The following is a 19797-nucleotide window of genomic DNA, read 5'->3' as shown; positions in this document are numbered from 1 at the left end:
CATTCATTGTCAGCAGCAGCTTCCTGGAGCCATTTTTCAGCTGCCGGCCGCAGCACCGGGGCTGCCGCCGCCTCCTCGCAATCCGTTGCATCGGCCGCCCCCGCCGCCTCTATCCCCCCTCACGGTCCGATATCTGTGCTGCCAAGACCCTCCTCTCTCCGGAGCCCTGATTATTTTTGGCCCCCGGGGCCCGTGCATTGCGGAGAAATAAAAAGAAAAAAAGAGAGAGAAAGGGGGCTTGGAAGCGCCCCGGCGGGGAGGAGAGAAGGCGGAGGAGAGACCGGGAAACTCCGACTGAAAATAATAAAGAAATTGAAAAAAAAAACATTATAAATAATTAGAGCAATAAAAAAGAGCACGCGCAGGAGATGAGAAAGGGGATCCAACCCGCCCTGGAGCAGTTCCTGGTGACCGCCGGGGGTGGGGAGGGGGCGGCCGCCGTCGCCTCCGCCGCTGCTGCAGCCTCCATGGACAAAAGGGCATTGCTGGCCGGCCCCGGCTTCCCCGGCACCGCCGCCCCCGGCACTTACATCCAGATCCTCACCACGAACACTACCACCACCTCCTCCTGTTCCTCCTCCCTTCAAAGTGGGGGTGCTGCCGCCGGCCCCCAGCACACTAACATCCCCGGCGTGGAGCAGACCGCCGGCAGCCTCCTCTACTCCACCCCGCACGGACCCTCCAGCCGAGCCGGGCTGCTACAACAGCAACCAGCCTTAGGACGAGGCGGCGGTGGCGGCCCTCCGGTAATACCCCCCCTCCCCACCCCCATCCATCCTCCACCCCCACCAATCTTCCCAGGCCGAGATGGGATAGGCATATGGGCATGTGCAAGACTTGGGGTGGAGTGCGGGGGCATCTCTGCTCCCCCCGAGACCCTAAAGTACTGTGACTTGGGAGGGGCTTCATTGTTGGGCTTCGACTCTTGCCCCAGAGGAGCAGGATTTATTGTTAAGGGCTCGGTCCCCCTGCACCCTCTACCCCACTCTTGGCTCCTACTGCCCGTGGAGCATCGTGGATCGCCTTTGCGCCAACGACGTGAAACACGGGAAAACTTTGCGCGCCCCCTCCTCCCCAGATCTTTTCTGTCTTCACTTCTTTCCCTAACCCCTACCCCACCCCCCAAAACCCGAAGCTTCCTCTTTCTCAGGGCGTCGGAAGGGGTCACGCCCCGGATGAAGAAGAAGTTGGGGGGAAGGGAAGAGAAGTGGGGGGGCTGGAGGGGGCTGTTGCAAGAGGGAAAACTAAGGGAGGTTTGGGACATTGATAAGACACTTGCCCAGCTCACGCCACCCCTGCCGGGCCTTCGGGCCTGTAGCCCCATTTTTGACCAATGGCTCTCGGAGCGGCCTGGAGTGGGTGTGGGGGTCCTGGTGGAAGGTGGCGGGGGCTGAATGCCAGGCACTTGCGGGCTTGGCTGTGTTGCGCTTTAGACATTTTGGGATCAGTAACTCCCTGCAACAAAGAAACTGGAGGAGGAGGAGGAGAGTCGGGGATTGGGGGAGGCGGCGAAGGAAGGATAGCGCCGTATGGGGGTGGGGTGTGTGCGATTGGGGGGCGGGGAGGAGGGGTGCTGGTGCAGCCGGCTAGGGCACATCGTGGCAGCACCCGCGTGGCTCAGCCGCCCCGGCCTTCTTGGTTGCGCCCTGGGCCTGCCCTTGACCCTGCCCCCCCTTCTCCTTGCCCCCTCCTTCCCCGCCCTGCTCCCCCCCCCGCGTCCCTGGCTGCCGAGGGGGCGGGGGCAGCCGAGGTTCCCGTCCCGCCGGCCGCGGTCTGTCCCTCTCCCCGGGACCCGCCGGTGACGTTTCGCACACGTGCGCCGAGGACGCGCCTGTGACTGGGGAGGAGGAGGAGGCGGCGGCGGCGGCGGGAGGGGGCGCTGGCGGGGGAGAGGGGGCACCCACTTCCTCCTGCTGCTCCTGCTCCCCGGCCTGGGACAGTCAGGGATCCCCTCCCGCCTGCCCAGGACGCCGCCCCCGGCGCCCCGTGCCCTGCGCGCCCTGCTCGGCTCTCCGGGCCCCCCAGCCCGGGCAGCGCTCCGTGCCCCGCAGCCCCCGCAGCCGTCAGCGCGGCCGGGGCTGGTTCGGAAATGCCCCTCCAGCAGCAGGTCAGTGGCGGGCGAGGCCGGGGCAGCGCGCCTTCGGGGCTGGGCCGGAGCTCCAGGGGAGGAGGGTGAGCCGGGCTGGGGCGGGGGGAGGGAAGGCGCGTTGGGTGCGGGAGGGAAATGAGTAAGCAAGAAAAATCTAACTAACTCGATGCCCCGGCCTCCCGTGGAGTATTCACCCGTAGGAAGGGGGTGGATGGGAGCATGGTGTGGGCATCTTTTTTTTTAAAGGGAGGGTGGGTACCCAGTTGAAAAAAGGGGAGGGGGCTTCCCACCCGTGTTTAGCTCTTTAGTCTTATCGAGCTAGGAGTGTGTGTATGTGTGAGGTGCCCCGTGGTCTACCCTCCCCCAGTCTTTGCCCTCTATAAAGGGTCTCTTGGAATGATGCTTTGGGGGTAGTAATTTCATCTGGATACTTTTAGAGAGCCTTACCTCTACCCTCAATCCCTTCCTTCACACCTCCCCTCCCCCATCGGGTGAGACACTGTGTAGGCCACTTTATATAGGGCATTCCTCACAACTGGCTGAAGTGGGTAGTGCACTGGATTATTATCTCCATTTTACAGATGAGAAAGCTCGGTCTCAGGGAAGTAAAAGTGACTTTACAAAGGTCACACACTTCCCAAGCATCCCAAGGTTTCCCAGGAAACCTAAATCTTTAGCTGCCCTTTCTGGGGAGATAATCAATAAATATGTTGAATTCAATCTAACGATAATTTATTAAGTTCCTACTGTGTGCCAGGCATTGTGCTAGCTGCTGTGCTCACCCTTAGCAATTGGAGGGGATTGTTAACAAGTACAATTTGTTAAGCTATTATAAGTAGAAAGTGGAGTAAATTTTTGGATTGCTGTGGTTGGAGGACGGAAAAGAGGGGAGAGAGATGTGCGGTCTGATGAAAGAAGTATAGAATTGAGTTCTTGGGAATATGAGCTATTTAGGAAGAAGTAAGGTACTGTATACCCTTATAGTTCTTCCTCTGTTTGGGGCTTGGAATAAGGGCTACTTAGGAATAAATAAAGCTGAAGATAACAAAGAAAAATTAAAACAGTCCCTGCCTTCAAGGAGCTTGGGGGGAAGTGGAGAACAAAGGTGCAGAAATAAATACTATATGTGTGTGTGTATGTGTATATGTATGTATATGTATAAAAAGTAATGGGTGGGGGTTGGCTTCACACTCCACATCTCAACAATTGGAGGGGGTTGTTGACTACTGTTTGTGAGCATATAGCTATTAGAAGTTGGAGGTTGGGTTAACATTTGGATAGCCATGATTGGAGGGAAGAGAAAAGGGGAAAAGATAGGTAAGGTCCAGTGGAAGAAGAGAGTGCTCAGTTTTTTTGGAATATGAGCTATTTAGGAATAAATAAAGCTCTGTTAACCCACATTGTGGGTTTTAGCCTGTGTGCTGCCTGAAGATACAGGCAGTAAATGTTTAATGGAGTTAATAGTCAAAAAAGAGGCTAACCATCTATAGTGGGAGCCTTCTAGCAGGGGGTAATTGTGATACATCCCTAGTTTGTCTTGATTTTCTCCTACACTCCTGAGTATCCTATGCTTTTGTGAGCAGCATTGTATCACTGACTTGACCAAAACATGCTTGTACATGTTTTAAGTATATTTGCCCATGTATAATTCTGCCACTGTATTACATTACAAATCTGACCTGTAACACCTAAGCACATAAACGCTTCTTTTAGGTCTTGGTTAAGATTTGTATGATAGTGGGAAAATGTGAGAGCAATAAAATGTTTCTCTCCTGGTAACTAGTTAAGATAAAATCCAGATCTCTGCAACTGTCTGGTTTAATTCATGAGAGACAGCATGGTACAGTGGAAGAAGCTTTGGGCTAGAAATCAGGACCAACCAAGTTTGTCTTTAGCTGGCTGTATAATTCGCTAAAAATCTTGTTGATGGCCCTCTCATTCCTCCCCAGAATAGGAAGAGAAGAATCACCAATATGAGGTGAGTGGAGAGCTAAGTGATATTATCAGTGTACAAAAGAAGAAATTTGGAAAACAATTTTTCAGGTAGCCAAAGCAGTGAAAGTATTTGTTTCTGCTCCTAATTCTGATTCCTAGTAGTTCTGAAGACTTGGAATCTTTAAGGAAATATTTGCTTCTTTCAACTGGCATGTAGAAGTGCATATGGCACTAGAGTTGGGGTCCGGAAGACTTAGGTTCAACATCAACCTCAGACACTAGTTATATGACCTCTGTGCCTCAGTGTCTTCATCTGTAAAATAAGAGGGTCAATCTAGGTGGCCTCCAAAATCCTTTCCTGCCCTAAATCCGTGAAACTATCAACTTGAAGGAGCTTTATAAGCTTTTTATGCAAAAGATCTTTTTAAAAATATTTGTGTCAAAACGTGATAGCATTGTAAAGAGATTAATAATTATATCTAATTAGCCTTTTTTTTGTTTGTTTTTGTTTTTAAACTGCCATCTCAGTGATGGGAGAAAAACGTATTGTAGGAAGCTTTGTCGACAGAGACGGTAGGTTCACTTCAGGCTCTTGCTCTGCATCATTTTTGCCAGAAATGTTGAAAGATTTGGATAGAGACATTCACACTTAATTCCCTGATTTCCTGGTGAATACTATAGAGAAACCTGTGCTGCCTTGCCTTCTTGAGAATTCGTCTCCCTCCCCCCCATTTTGGTCATGTCAGGATCATGCTATAATCAAATAAGCTATTCTAGCTACAGACAATGTGGATTTTCTGGGTTTGGTTAGTGAATAGATTGATGTGGAAAAATTCTGAAGAAAAATCACAACATCCATTTTGAATAATCAAGAAACTCTGTTCATCTCCCAAAAAAATCAAAGCAACTTGTTTTTATTGCTAAGGAGAAAGTGAGATGGTTTTGCATTGTTTCTAGAAGTTTTGAGAATTTCACACACCATAGACAAAGATCTGTCAATCCTGATGTGGTTTAATCTAGGCAAAGCAACCTACTGATTATATTCTGCCGGGGGGAGGGGGGGGGACCTTTCTTAAAGTTTCTGTGTTAGAGCCGAAGAACCATAGGTGCTATTTCAGTGGGTTTTCCCCCCTGCTAGAAAATAAAAGAAAAATATTGGGCTCCTGTGGTTCTATACTCAATAATCTTGTTTCTGCTGAGATATGTATGTGATGCCAAATTTAAGATTGGAGAGAAATTTTAGTCACTACACTCCCCAAAATGGAATATAATGCAGTGCCCAGGCTCTAGCAGCACCACTGTAATCATTACAAATGGCACCCCTGTAATCATCTTCTAAAACAAAGCACACTTTTAAATGCTTTAGTGTGGGCAAAAGAGGCTCAGCTTGTGTGCAGGAAACCATTGTTTGGTTTGGTTTTGTTTTTCTCTAAATCATCACCCTGAGTGGTAGTTGGTCATGAGTGGATGCTCACGCTAATATGTGCTGTGTAAAGCTAACCTGGGGAAGAAATTGTCCTGAGGTAGAGCTTTGTAAGTAATAGGACCTGGAGAAGGAATAGCTAGAAATTTTTACTTTAGTCACCCTGTCAAGAGATTTTAATTGGAGGCGTTTTTAGAGCGAGGCCAAAAAGTGCACCATTTATACGTTAAAGCTGAGTGCCCTTGAGAAGCATCTTCATAGGAATTTAGTGGCATTATTATATAGCTTTCACAGTAGATAAACACATACCCTATATTTGGCTTCATATGCCACTTCCATGTTCTCCTTGTTTCCCATTTTCCTCCCCTAATCATCTCTCCTGTCTTTAACACCCATTACCCCAAGAAGTGAAGAACATGAGCATTCAGCTGTAACAGGAAGTAGGGTACCCCTCAGATTTTCATGAAAACTAAATCAAAAAAAAACAAAGAAGTACTCTATTGACCTATATCTGACTATATTGACCTATATATTTGTAGGATGCTCTTCTTTTCACCCAATTGGTGAGCTTTTTTCCTTTCAAAGAGATAACATTGTAGTGGTTTGACATATTTGGGAGGCAGGCTGTGTTCCAAACAGCATAGTAAATAAATTATTAGGCCTTTTTAAGCTTCTGTCTTATTCTTCTTATATCTGCCCTTGTTTCTTTTTAGGCACTAGTCATGAAGGTTAATGCTTATATCTAGGGCTGTTGGCATAAAAAGTGTTTTCAAATTCCAAGAAGCATGAACAGGGAATTTACATTGTCATTATTCATGAGACCAAAAAGGGAAAATAAGAGGGAGTACAGTACATGTAGGAAACCACTAATACTATCTACTTCCTCACTACTTTAGATCCTCAGTGAAGCACCAAGGAATGACTTGAAGAATGCCTATTCAACAAAGAAGACAATTATGGGGAAAATTGCATAAGCCAATAGTGCAAAATGAGAAAAAAAATGGAATCATTGCCTTTTTGGTTAGTTGAGGAAATGGTGTAGATGGAGAATATAAACAAATTTCACTCCTTTAAAAGGAAGGGAATACCACAAATCTTCTCTGGAGGAGTCTTTTAAATTCAGCTTCTTGGAAAAGCAAAATGTGCATTGAGAATTAGAACTTAAGAAATTAATGATTTTAGTAAGGACTCTGTACTCTCAGAAGCCACTGAGAGTGCAGCTGTTACTCCAGAGTGCATACTAAACCATGTGACCGTGGGCAAGTCACTTAATCTGTCTCCTTGGGTCTTAGTCTTTTCATCTGTAAAATGGGAGGGTTGGACTCCTTAGCCTTTGAGACTGTAGTCTGTGATCTTATCAAGGGGAAAGAGCTTATGACCAAGTAAATGTTAGAAAGCTCATTCACTGTCTTCCTTGTCTGGATAAGGGGTGGCTTGTGGGGTGGCTCTGGCCTGATTCCAGGGGCCCTTTCAGAGCATGAGAAGCTGGGTCAACATATCCAGCTACAGTAAAGAATCCTGACTCTTCTCTCCAAAACAATGATATCTTCCCATTCATGCTCCCAACATTTCCCTACTCTGCCCCTTCGCTCAACCTTGCAAGTCCTCAATGTCCTCCTTCTAAGTCAGGCATCTGCCCTTCTAGACAGCTGTAACTAACCTCTACCAACTCCACAAGTGCCACTGGGAAAATTCCTCCCCCCCTTTGTCTATAGCTAGATCACCTTATAGCTGACAGGTGCCCTCAGTGTGGGCCTCCAGGCAATGACCAGTAAGAGCCCCACTTCTAACCCTTTTCTGGGTGAGACGAAGCAAGTCATGTGGTTTCATTATCTTTCCCTTCACCCCACCCTACCCCCTCATCTTTCAAATTTCCATATTGCTATCCAAGACACTCAGATCCCTAACATTAGTATCCTTAACTTACTTTTTCTTACCCCACATATCCAGGCAGTTGCTACATCTTATTATTTTGCCTCTACTGTGCCTTTCTCTCTACTCATACTGCTACCATCCTAGTTCGGGCCCTCATCAACTCTTAACCTGGATTATTGCAATAGCCTCCTAATTGGTCCCCTTGCCTTTGGCCTCTCCCCTTACCAGTCTGTGCATAGGGCTGTGGAAGTGATTTTCCTAAAGGGTAGGCCTGACGATGTCACTCCCCTCACTTACTATCTCCAATGACTTAATTGACTCTAGAATCAAATATTTCATCGTCTCATCTTAAAAATTATGTACATTTGCAATGTATATAATACATGATATAATTTATTCATAACTAAATATATACTTTGGTAGTATACAATCAGAATTCTTCTTTTACTGATAAGGGTATTTGATTTTAAAATTTTGGAGATAAATATAAATTGCAAGAAGAGTTGTTGATTTGAATTGATAGAAGGTCACCATGAGTTTACCACACCAATGATAGTCAAATCTTTAATGAAATATAGGTACGTATTTATATAACACCAGATTTAAAAGCAAGACATTAATAGTAGTAAATCAATAAATATTTATTAATGTTTATTACCTGCCACTTGTCTAAGCACTTGGAATTCAAAGAGGCAAAAAACAGGCCTTGCCCTCAAAGAGCTTACAGTCTAATGGACATAGTGGTAAGTGACTGAAGAAAGGTAAATCACCTCAGGCACTCTCTTCTCTATGAAGCCTGTCCTGCTCAATCTAGCTGCTAGTTCACTCCCTGAAAAAGCTGTTTACTCACAGTGTTTACATTTTAATCCAAAGATAAATATGAACATAAATAACTATACATTTTATATACATCATGTATATACTTATGTTAATACTTGTCTTGGTCATTAAAATTTAAGTTCCTTGAGGGCAGAGATTTTCACTTTGCTTTTTGTATCAATGATTAGCTCAGTCACTAACCTATAAATGCTTAATAATTGCCTGTTTATATAAAATAAGGTAGTGATGGTGACACCATGATAGATCAGGGTGGACTTGGAGTCAGGAACATCTGAGTTCAATCCTGGCCCCAGCACTTAGTAACTTTGTGGTCCTAGACAAGTCATTTAACCTCTGCATCAGTTTCCCCATCTATAAAATGAGGATGATAATAGTACCTACCTTCCAGCGTTTCTGTGAGACTCAAATAGGATAATATTTGCGAAGTGCTTTGCAAACCTTTATTATGTAAATGCAAGCTAGCATTAGGTATGGCCATCGCAGAATTGTAGGAGAAATCTAGATTAAGGGAAACTGAACTAACACAAGAGTCTCTGAAATTATTGTAAGGAGCATGTAGGTGTAGTGTAAAGAGTACTGGGTTTGTATTCAACACTGAAATTGGTATATCTGTCTGCTTATTCACTTTCTTACCTAGGAAAATCATTTAACTTTTCTAGCCCTCAAGTTTCCTCATCTGTAAAATGATAGAGTTAAACTAGATAGTTTAATACTAATGGAAGAACAGAATTTTAGCTATCAAAACATGCACTTGTATGTATGGCAGTAATAGAAAACATCTCAGTGGAGCTCATGTAGGAGAATCATTGATGAGATGGCTAAGGAGAGTCAGCTCCTAGAAATATTTGATGCTCAATATAAGAATTTAGTTGGTAGAGAGCTTTTTGGCTCCCAGCCATGCCTAATGCCATCAAAATGCTCATATATACCGAGTACATGATGAGGACTCAAATACCTAGGGGAGTGGTCTGATAGGCAATCATTCTATCTGTTAGTACAGTACAAAGATTGATATTCATAGAACATTTTAAAAATTCAGTTTTAGAAGTGGAAGGGACCTTAGTGACTTTCTGGTCAATCCAATTTCTCATTTTATAGATGAGAAAAAAGGCCAGAGCTAGTAATAAAGGCAGACCTGGAAGCCAAGGCTTGGACTCCTAGTTCAGGGCTCAGTACAGTGTTATCCAGAGCTTTTCCAATGAGATAGATAATGTATGTACATCATTTTGCAAACCCTAAAGTGCTATAAATATCAGCTGTTATGTCCCTTAAATGTAAGGAAGTATGTGATATTTTAGGTTTTCCAACAAAAAATGATTAAATTTTTTTAAGAAGTTGTCATAAGGGAATAAGTTTTCCCCCAAAAAATTCACTGTTGTGAAAACATCATGTTTCCCAAAGGTACTAACTCACTGAGGCATTATTGTATTTCCTTAGTACTTAGATGCTAGGTGAAAGGGAATAAAAAATGGAAAGGATGACTAACTTTGAGTAAGTTGTTCATAGTGAGTAATTTGCAAATTTTGTACTAATGTTTTCTGTGAACTTGACAGTTCAAATCCTGGAAAAACAAAGAATATATGTTATGAAAAATAGAATCAGGATGGTGTTGTTTTTATTAAAAACTTGGTTCACAAGAGTGACACTTTGCAATTCAAGGTTGAAGGCTTTGACCTGAGCTGTCCTCCTCGTCAGTGACTGATGGTACCACTTTCAACTCTTTTGTAGGGCTTCTCAGTAGCATTGGGTAGCACCACCAGCTCAGGGAATATCTTTGAGGCTGTCAAAGTGTTAGTGTTTAATTCTTGAAAACTAAAGCTAATTAATTTCCTTAAAATAGCTGTATTTGTAGAACTGAGAGACCTTAAAAATAGAATAAGCATCATTGCTTCATTGAAAAGGAGTCACATAACTTGAATTCAAATCCTGGCTTTTCCATTTAATTACAGTTACTTAACCTTGTTTCTCATTTTGCTCATGTATAAAATGAGAGTTTGAATTAGATGACCCCAGGCTCCTTCCAGTTCTAGATCTATGATCAAGTAAGATTTTATACCAGTGTTTACTTGAAAGTAAAATATAATCTAAAGTAACTCTGATTTATTTAGTACCTTTTAGGAAGGAACCAAGAACTTATACGAACTGTTTCTGTGATTTCATTCGTAAAGGAAAGTGATGAAATTGGGGGTTGATTGATAGTGAGTCTGATTCTTAAGTCTTTTTTAGCACCACCGCCTGAGCCAGGTTTTCTTCCAGCAGCTACTTCCCTAAGTCATTACTTAGCTGCCAGCTACGATTGCAAGTGAGGGTGCTGGAGATTTAGAAAGAAAGAAGGGAAAATTGCCATCCACCCACAGATTGGGAGAATGACTTTGTATAAGGTAACACTTTTATTGTAGGGTCCTGTGGGCCTCAAATAGCAGTTTGATGGTGGTGAGCATACCATTCTCTTTAAGCCTGATTTCTACCCTTTTAAGTTTTCTAGAGGGTGATCAGCTGTCCCTCCTGGGTGTGGAGTGGGCAGTATTCATTCCGCCCTTTTCTCAGGTACAGTTTATGCCTGGTGACCTTTAGAGTAACGATTCTTACCCAGGGTCCATGACCTTGTATTTTTTAATATTTTAATAACCGTATTTTAACGTAATTGATGTTCTTTGTAATCTTATGTATTTTATTTTATGCATTTAGAAACATCCTGAAGAAAGGATCCATAGGTTTCACTAGACTTCCACAGGGATCAATGATGCAAAATAAGGTTAAAACCCCCTACCCTTGGATTTCTTAGGAAGGACCTTAAAGGCCGTTTGCTTTAACCTCCTCATTTTACAGATGAGAAAGCTGAGGCCCAGGATGGACTTGCCTAAGGTTACACCCTTGGTAAGTTTCAGAGCCTGTGTCCTATACCTTTGAAACATTCTCTTGACTGAGTAGGAAAAATACCTCCTATACACTGATTTTCAGTATAAAGAAATGTAGGAGAAAGCTTGTTGTAGAACCACTGTCTGGTGTAGAGTGTTCTAGGTTCTTTTCCTTTTCCTACTTTTTCCTGCTTTGGTTTCTGTGGAGTACCAGGAGTACATGACCAGAGCAGCCACACACAAAGCCATTCTACTAATGTGGATGGATGGCAGGTTTCTCTTCTTCCTTTCTGTGTCCCCAGCATTTTCCCTTGCATATGTGTTGTTGGCAACTGAGCAGCAACTTAAAGGAATAATCACTGGACAAGGAAAACCTGGCTCAGCCAATGGTGTTAAACAAACTTGGGAACTCATTCATACAGATTAACCCAGGATTTCACCACCAAGGCAAAGGGTAGTACTTGTCCTGAAAGACAGCCTCAAATTTCCATTTTAATTATCTGTGTAGATAGAACTAAAAACAGTGTTTCACATACTTTAATTGCCTCCTTTTCAGGAGAGCAAGTATTAAAAGAGGGAGACTGCATTCCTTCCTTTACAAACAATTTTCATTCTTCTCTTTTGTGAATTATTAAGCCTAATTTCACCTAAAAATATTGGAGGAGGGGTTGTGGCACACAGTAATTTAATCTCATTGTAAACCCTAGGGCCTCCATATCACCCACCATATAGGCCATCCAACATCCAATCAATCAACAAGCATTTATTAAGCAGCAAATACAGTGCCTGGCAAAGAACAGATGAAATAGTTGATTTCTTGCTGTTCTGGTAGTAATGATATATTTTTGTGGACTTTATAGTTTCTAAAGTAACTTGGATGTTTATTTCATCATAAGGTAGGTATTGAAAGTTATTGCCATTTTACAGATGAGGAAACTGAGGTTTCAAGCACTGAAGTGACTTGACCAAGGTCACACAAATCACCCACTTACTTGAACTGTTCTTCTGAACTCCAGATTGATCCAGTGATCTTTTCACAAGCCAAAGCTGACGTAACTATGTAGAAATTAAGTATGCTGTTTAGTGTGCTACCCTCAATGTCAAAATAGCCTTTGTATTGATAGTAGTTCTTATGAGAAGACGTACCTTTTTGTAACTGGGCACATCACCATCAATGGCACCAAGTGCCATTGAGTATTTTCTACATGCTTTTGTTGTGGGAATATGAAATATAAACCTTCTGTTTATAAAATATAGGTTATATAAAATATAACCCTTCTGTTCCCAAGAATTTTACAAGTAAGACTTATTATATACTAACGAATCTATCAGATAATTAGACTATATGCTGTTGTTGTTCAGTTTCAGACTCTTCATGAACCCATTTGGGATTTTCTTGGCAAAGATACTAGTTTGCCATTTCCTTCTCCAGCTCATTTTACAGATGAGGAAACTGAGGCAAATAGGACTAAGTTACTTGCTCAGGGTCACACAGCTGGACAGTGTTTGAGTCCTGATTTGAACTCAAGTCTTCCTGACTCCAGACTTGGTGCTGTATCCACTGTACCACCTAGCTGCCCAATTAGACTATGTAGTTCTAAATTAACATGACTCCTCACTCCTACCTTCAACCCCCAACAGTGCCTAGCATAGTGCTTAAGAATAGTTGTTTAATTGTTCTGATAGGCAATATTGGGCCTTTACTGAAAGATTTTTGAATAGAAGAAGAACATGTTGAAAGCAGTGTTTAGGAAAATGAACATAGTGGCATTATGTAGGACTTAGAAGGATCAAAAACATTTTTATTGGTACCAAGAAGCCTGAGGATAGCAAGAATCTCTTGAATTTTGGAGTTCTGGGTTGCAGTGGGCTAAGCCAGTCGGGTGTCTGCACCAAGTCAGCCACTATTGTGGTCAGCCCCCAGAGCAGAGAGCCACTAGGCAGCCCAAGGGAGGGGTCAACTGGCCCAGGTTGGAAACAGCAGCTCCCTGCTGATCAATAGTAGGATTGGGCTGATGAGTGGCCACTGTACTTCCAGCCTGGGAGAGATGGGGAGACCTAGTCCAGATAGATTCATATGTGAAAGGGATGCCACTTTGGAGGAGAAAAGAATTAATTTAGTTTGAACATGTCAAATTTGAGGGGAGAGTAGGTATGGAAATATCCATTGGGCTGTTGAAAGTGAGGGGAAGTTAGTGCTAAGCCCAATAAACATGATGTTTGGAATCATTATATAATAGAGGGTGAAGAGCTGGGTTTTTAAAAAATTGATATGGTATAGTAAGTGCCTTTCATAATTTATTTCTTCATCCTCAGGTTTGTTGGGAGGAACCTACAATGTTGGAATGTCATGAGTTTTTTGTTTTAATGTTTCTATTCTGATCTTAACAAATACACACAGTGAACGTGTCTATGTTATGAGTTGGTTGTTTTTGTTTTTGTTTTCACATTTGGTGGACATGCCTTGAGCGTGGTGAATTAAAGAAGTCTTACTGTCTATCAGTTCCCAAGCTAAGGAGAGACTTCGTGGCGTAGGGATTAAAGTGAACCTCTGAGTCGGGAAGATCTGGTTTCAAGTCCCACCTTTGATACATCCTCCTTGGATGACGTTAGACAAGTGGTATTACTTCCCCCAGATAACTCTCTAAGCGTATAAGTTGTAGTTGTGAAGTACTCATCTCTATTAGTGGAATATTTCTTCATTGAAGGTTCTCTTACCAATGAAGTCAAGGATCTTATTTTTAAAGCTGCTTATCCCATTTCCTTATCTCTTAAATATGTTCTTAATGACAATGAAGACTCTTTTATGGACTATATAGTACAATAAAAACTACACATGACAGGAAATCTGGTACCGAATCAACACTGGTTGAGGAAGTTCCTCACCAGGATCTCTTTACCCTGATGAAATCATAGGTTTGGGGTTTTTTTTTGTTTGTTGTTTGCTTTTGTTTTTTAGAGGCTACATAATTATGTTCTAAAGTATGACACCTATTTATTTTACTTTTCCTTTTGTGTCTAATTTTACTGATTTTAAAACCATGAAGTTGCATTTATATTCAGTTAGTTCTGGTGTATTCAAGTTTAAAAATGAAAGCATCAAGCTCATCTGAAAGAAGAAGCCTTATGAATTCTAAGCATCTATTATAATTGGTTTTGAATGTATAACTGGTGTTTGCCTATTTGTAGCATTCCTTGAAGTGACTGATTTTGTTGCTATAATTAGGTAGCAGGATAGGTTTTAGAATTTCTGCTGCTGATCATACTTACGCTATGTAGAGTTTGCTACCTTTCATATTTTCACACGATCCCTTGTTTTCCTCTTCTGTGGTTGTATTCCAGTCATCTTGACACTGGGAAACGGCCTACAGGGTTTTTAGTCATTTAAGAACCACAGCTAGGCATGGTGGTGCAGGCCTGTAATCCCAGACTGGTGAATCTTTTGTGCTCAGGAGTTCTACCCTGCAGTGAGCTATGCTGATGGGGTGTCCACAATAATTTCGTAATTAATATGGTGGGAGCCACCAGGTTGTCTTAGGAGGGGCAAACTGGTCCAGTTTGGAAATGAGACAGGTCAAAATTTCCATACCTACCAGATTGGGATCAAACTTCCAACCTAGGCAAGATGGGAGACCTAGTCTTTTTTTTTTTTTTCTTTTTTTTTCCTTAGTGGAACTTTTCCAATTTTCTTTGGCTTTGTGGAAGCCATGCACCCTACCTTACAGTACTTACCCACATGGTATACTGTCATACTAAATGTTCAGTAAACTCTTAAGAATGCTTTTGCTTTGTCATCTCTGGTGGAACTCCAGTTATTTCTAACAATCAAACTGCTCACTTCTATGCTTCATGATTACAAATCACTTTCCTCACAGAGGTAAAGTAAAAGTAAATAGTGCAGGTACTGGTATCCTCATTTTACCTATGCTTGGAATCAAGAAGATCAGAGTAAGAACCTTGCCTCTGACACTTATTGGCTATGTAACCCTGAGCAAATCATTTACCATCTCTCAGCCTCAGTTTCCTTATCAGTAAAATGAGAGCATTGGGTTAGATGGCCTCCACAGTCTATGATCCCATGACTTACCTACAGTCAAGTAACTAATGATTCCTTTCTATTTGGTCCAATGGAAGGACACTTGGGTCTTGGACATATTTACTTTTGTCTTGTTTTCTCATCTGTAATACAAGGAAGCTAGACTTGATGATGTCTTCTAGCAGTTTATCTGTAATCCTCAAAAGACCCAGGAAGCTGGACATATATTATTGACTAATTAGATAAATGGATAAATGCAGAAGAAGTTCTTTGCTCAGTAGAGGGGTCCATAGCAACTTTGGGAAGTGAGATTCTTTTTCTGCTCCATTCTTCATATAGTCCTATGTCAAGCTCACCTATTCATAACCACAGCCCAGAGTTCCCAGGTATGTTCTTTATTTCATTCGATGTCTACAGGAGCAACAAGGAAATACATTGAGCATAGGGAAGCTTCCATCACATCGAACTTCTGCATGTCTTATCAAAAAAACTTCCTATATCCAATACTTTATGCCTCCATTCCCAAGATCAGAGCTCTAAGGGACCTCAGTCCACCTAGTCCAGCTGAGGTTAAGTGATTTTTCCCAGGGTCACACAGGCCATGTACAGTGGACAGTATTTGAAACTCAGGACATTTACTTCAGAGTCAATGCTCTTTCCATTATTCTACGCTGTCTTAATTCCTCCTATAAGAAATAGGTCCACATCGAAAGATACCTTTTTAAAAAAGTATTTTTAAAATGTACTTTCTTTAACAAAGAGGTTTATATTCTTAATTTTTATATCAGTGATTGTTTGGTTAAACTGAAAGTGCTGTCATGCTAGGGATAATGATTTGCTTGGTGTTCAGATCTAGCATTTCCCCAGCCTATAAAGTTGTCTTTGGTTGCCTGAGCTAACTGGTAGGTAGATTTGTTCCTAGCCATCCTCATCTTTTAAATGGGAATATTAAAGTGGGTTTGAGATAATAATTATAAAGTGTTTAGTGGAGTGCCTGGCACATAGTAATCACTGTAGTTGTTGTTGTTGTTGTTATTATTATTATTTGAAAGAATCCCTGATGCCACAGCAGTGGACTGGTAACAAAGTGGACCTGGTAACAAATCCATGTCTTGGATATTCATCAGCCTTTTCAGTCTAACCTCTAGAAACACATGTGAATTTTCTTTACTTTTCTCTCAGAGGACATGTTTATTTGACAATAATTTTTTTATAAATTTTAGTCTGACTTTTTCTACTATTACTCTGTCACCTTAGAAATAGTATTTTCTTTGCCAGATTCTTTATATAAATAACCAGATTGTCAGCCAAGCAAACCAATTTCGCTGATTTTGGAAACATTACTAATACTTAAGTATTTGATTATTTTGATTACCAAGTTAATTGCATTGGGAGGAAAACTTTTGATGGATAATATAAAAACAAATGTAGTAAGTCTCCAGTTATTTTTGACGAGAAGCTGCGTTACTTGTAAGATGCACGTGGGAGAGATCCAACACTGCCCACTTTTCCCTTGGTGTTTTCCTGAAATGGTCTCAGAGTTCCCAGAGAGAATCTCTTCTTTCTATTTCCAGTCACCTTTAACTGTGGCAACATCTGGTGGTGATGGTGGTGACAGTTTTAAATATACCATTTGTGGTTGATTGTATTGTAGAGGTTGGGAAAGTGAGGCAAACCACTGCTCATTTCTTCCTTCCTGTCTTTGCCTTAGTGTTCAAGGATCAGCTTTTCTCTTTCTGTAAATTTCAAAATTTTCTGCTTCTCTGAATAACAGGGGTAGCTGAGGCGTGGCTTTTGAACTATGGCCACCTCTGCAGAAGTTCTAAGGTGACTCAGCAGTCACCCTCCTGTCCTTAGCTCTACAGCCATGTTTGAGTTCTAGAAGTAAGTAAAACCAACGTTTATGTTTAACCATATTGGATCTGAAACATGGTAGCTGAGATTCTGTTCCCTAGATTTGAGTGATGGGGCAGAAGATGATATGTTAGGAAAGTTGTCAGTGTTGAGATCAAGTATTGGTTCAGTTCTTGGCTCTCCTATCACCTGATTATTTTTGACAATTATTTGACATATCTAGGTCTTATTTTTTAATAATATAGAGTTAATGTGGTTAATATAGAGCCGGCTAGGGCCTCGTGTAGCATCTTTACCTTGTTGAAATCACCATATATCTTAGATTTGGTTTTCAGTTTTGCATGTTTAGGGGTTGAGGCGGGAGATGGATTGATGGTGACCTAATTCACAAAGGATTGCTTAATAAACCAGACAAGCCAGGCTCTTAATTTACACTGAGAAATATCACTGCCAACAGACTGGAATACTTCTTGACTGGTCAGTCTATTCTCACCTCATTAGGAAAGTTTGGGGAAACCAGGTTAACAAAAAAGGAACTGCTGGTAGAGAATGAGAACAAAGGGCGTAGGGACTGTCTTAAGGAAAGAGTAGTTAGGCTCAGATAGTCTGAGGCACCCATTTCCACTGTAGAGATATAACTGTCTAGTGTAGGGGTGGGGAATCTAAGGCTTTGGGGCCACATGTGGACCTAGAGGACCTGTGGCCTCAAGGCCACCGGCTTCCCTCCAGAGCATCCTTTCACTTGCTAGAAGTCCTCTGAAGGTAGCTTTTACTTTAGCTCTGCTTTCTAGATTCAGCACACCAGCTATTTCCCTATTCACATTTGTCCTGTTGACTTATAATTTCTAAGATTATAGCTTATCTTATTAATTATGTTTAGGTTGACATGGATGGCATTTTAGGGGACAATCTAGTCTCCTCAGCAACACAATTGGGAACCATAATTTGTAGTGCATTACTTGTTGCGCAGGTTTCCATAGATGGCTGGATGATCTCATCCATTTTAGGTTGACTTTAGTTAGTTCTGAAGTAAGTGATTTGTACCCTACTGGGTTCTGTAACCATGTACTAAGCAAAGAGCAAAATAAATGCTTCAAAGGGATATTAGTATTATTGCTGATAGAAGGACAGTAGTGAAGAAACAGTCATACCCTGAGAATGATAATTCAGTACAGTATATGAGAGGCAGCATGGTGTAGTGGATAGAGAGCCAGTCTTAGAATTGATTCAAGCTTTGCTTCTTACATATGCAGGTTGTATGACCCTGCACAAATTACTTGACCTTTCAGTGAAAGTTAATGCTCAGGGAGATCACGATCTCATGGGGGAGACAACATGCAGACAACTATGTAAGATATGTACAATATAAATTGGGTTTAGTCTTAATGGAAAGGTGCTAAAATTAAAGAGGCCTGGGAAAGGCCTCTTCCTGCAGAAGGTGGGGCTTCAGGACATATTTGAAGGAAGCCAGGAGGCAGAGATGAAGAGGAAGAGCATTTTTGGCATGGGGGACAGCCAGAGAAAATGCTTGGAGTCAGGAGTACAGTGTCATGTTTGAGAACCACCAAGAAAGTATGTCACTAGATCAAATAGTGTGTGGAGGGGGGCAGAGTAAGGTATAAAACTAGACAGATAGGAATAGTTACTGACCTGCTTTGGTAGAGGGAGTTGTTCCCTACACTCTACACTAAGGTTCTAATATACTAATGTAGGGAGTTCCCTGTACTTTGGTCTGGACTCCCCCAAACCCCCCTAAAATGTCATCCTTCCTTCTCTAGCTCATTTTACAGATGAAGAAACTGAGGCAAACTGGGTTAAGTGACTTGCCCAGGGATCCCACAGCTAGTAAGTGCCTGAGGCCAACTCTGAACTCTTGAAGATGAGTCTTCCTGACTCCAGGCCCTGCACCTTATCCTAGCTGCTCACCTTACAATTTCCTGTAGTATATTTTTTTAAACTTTTATTTTAGTAAATATTTGTAGAATTAAGGCTGTGAATCAACATTAAAGGAGAACTCTGCCAAATTTAAATGTACACATGGTATTGCTTATGCTTTCCTGGCTCAGTGTTTCATAGGGGTACTCCTTGGTTTTTTGTTTTTTGGGTTTTTTTTTTTTTTGAGGCTGATAGGCAGTGAAAAGGGGCATCCAGCAAAAGATGTACTAAGTATACCTTTTTAAGCAATTCCAGTTTTTTAAATCTATAAATTATATCTGTATTTATGTACTTGTTCCTCTCATCTCCACTGTGTTATAGAACAACTTCGGCTTTTTATAGTTGAATGTTTGGAGTCTGAGGGCAGGGTAGGTTTTGTTTTGTTTTGGTTTTTTTGAGTAGGGGAAGATAAATTTAGACTTTCTTTGCATTGTGACTAACAAAACTACTGCCACAAGTCTTAGAAAATTAATTTCATTTATTAATAAGTATGTATTAATTCTGTATGCAAATGTGCCCAGAGGCCTGAAGCATACAAAGAATACATTTTAACCATAGTTTAAAGTATTTAACAGAATTTATTTGCAAAAATAACTCAGCATAAATGATTAGATGTTAAATTAATATCTTGTGCAATTAAATTGGTAAATTTGAGAAGAAGTTCCCAAGAAGTAAAATCTTTTGTTTTCTCTTCAGTAGTTAAAGGGAAAGTGCATGGGGAGTTCATGGAGCAGCTACCCTAGCGGAATGGTTCTTTCTGACTGAACTTTGGCATTATCTTACTTGAATTATCGGTCCAACTCTTCTTTGCTGCTCCCACCCCTCAATAATCAACAGACATGTATTATAGTACCTACTGTGTGCCAAATACTGTCGAGTGTGGGGGGACACAGAGACAAAAATTAAAGTCTGCTCAATTCTGTCAGGGGAGTCTGTAAATACATAGGTACAG

The 19797-nt window shown here is 41.8% G+C and overlaps 1 protein-coding gene across 2 annotated transcripts in view; it reads left to right on the top strand.

Moving 5' to 3' along the window:
• The first annotated feature begins 368 nt into the window (after nt 1-368).
• The window catches only part of E2F3 (E2F transcription factor 3), an 89467-nt gene continuing 70038 nt past the window's right edge, over nt 369-19797 (top strand). The window contains exon 1 of one of the 2 annotated variants that reach the window (XM_027869755.1): nt 369-746. In XM_027869755.1, coding sequence (XP_027725556.1) covers nt 369-746 — 378 coding nt within the window. Of the gene's footprint in view, nt 747-2041; nt 2108-19797 lie in introns of those variants that run through there. The other variant, XM_027869823.1, reaches the window with a different exon arrangement.

This window comes from Vombatus ursinus, unplaced genomic scaffold, assembly GCF_900497805.2.
Source record: "Vombatus ursinus unplaced genomic scaffold, bare-nosed wombat genome assembly UNPS02000577.1, whole genome shotgun sequence".
NCBI lineage: Eukaryota > Metazoa > Chordata > Mammalia > Diprotodontia > Vombatidae > Vombatus > Vombatus ursinus.
This window is presented reverse-complemented; position numbering and strand designations above follow the sequence as displayed.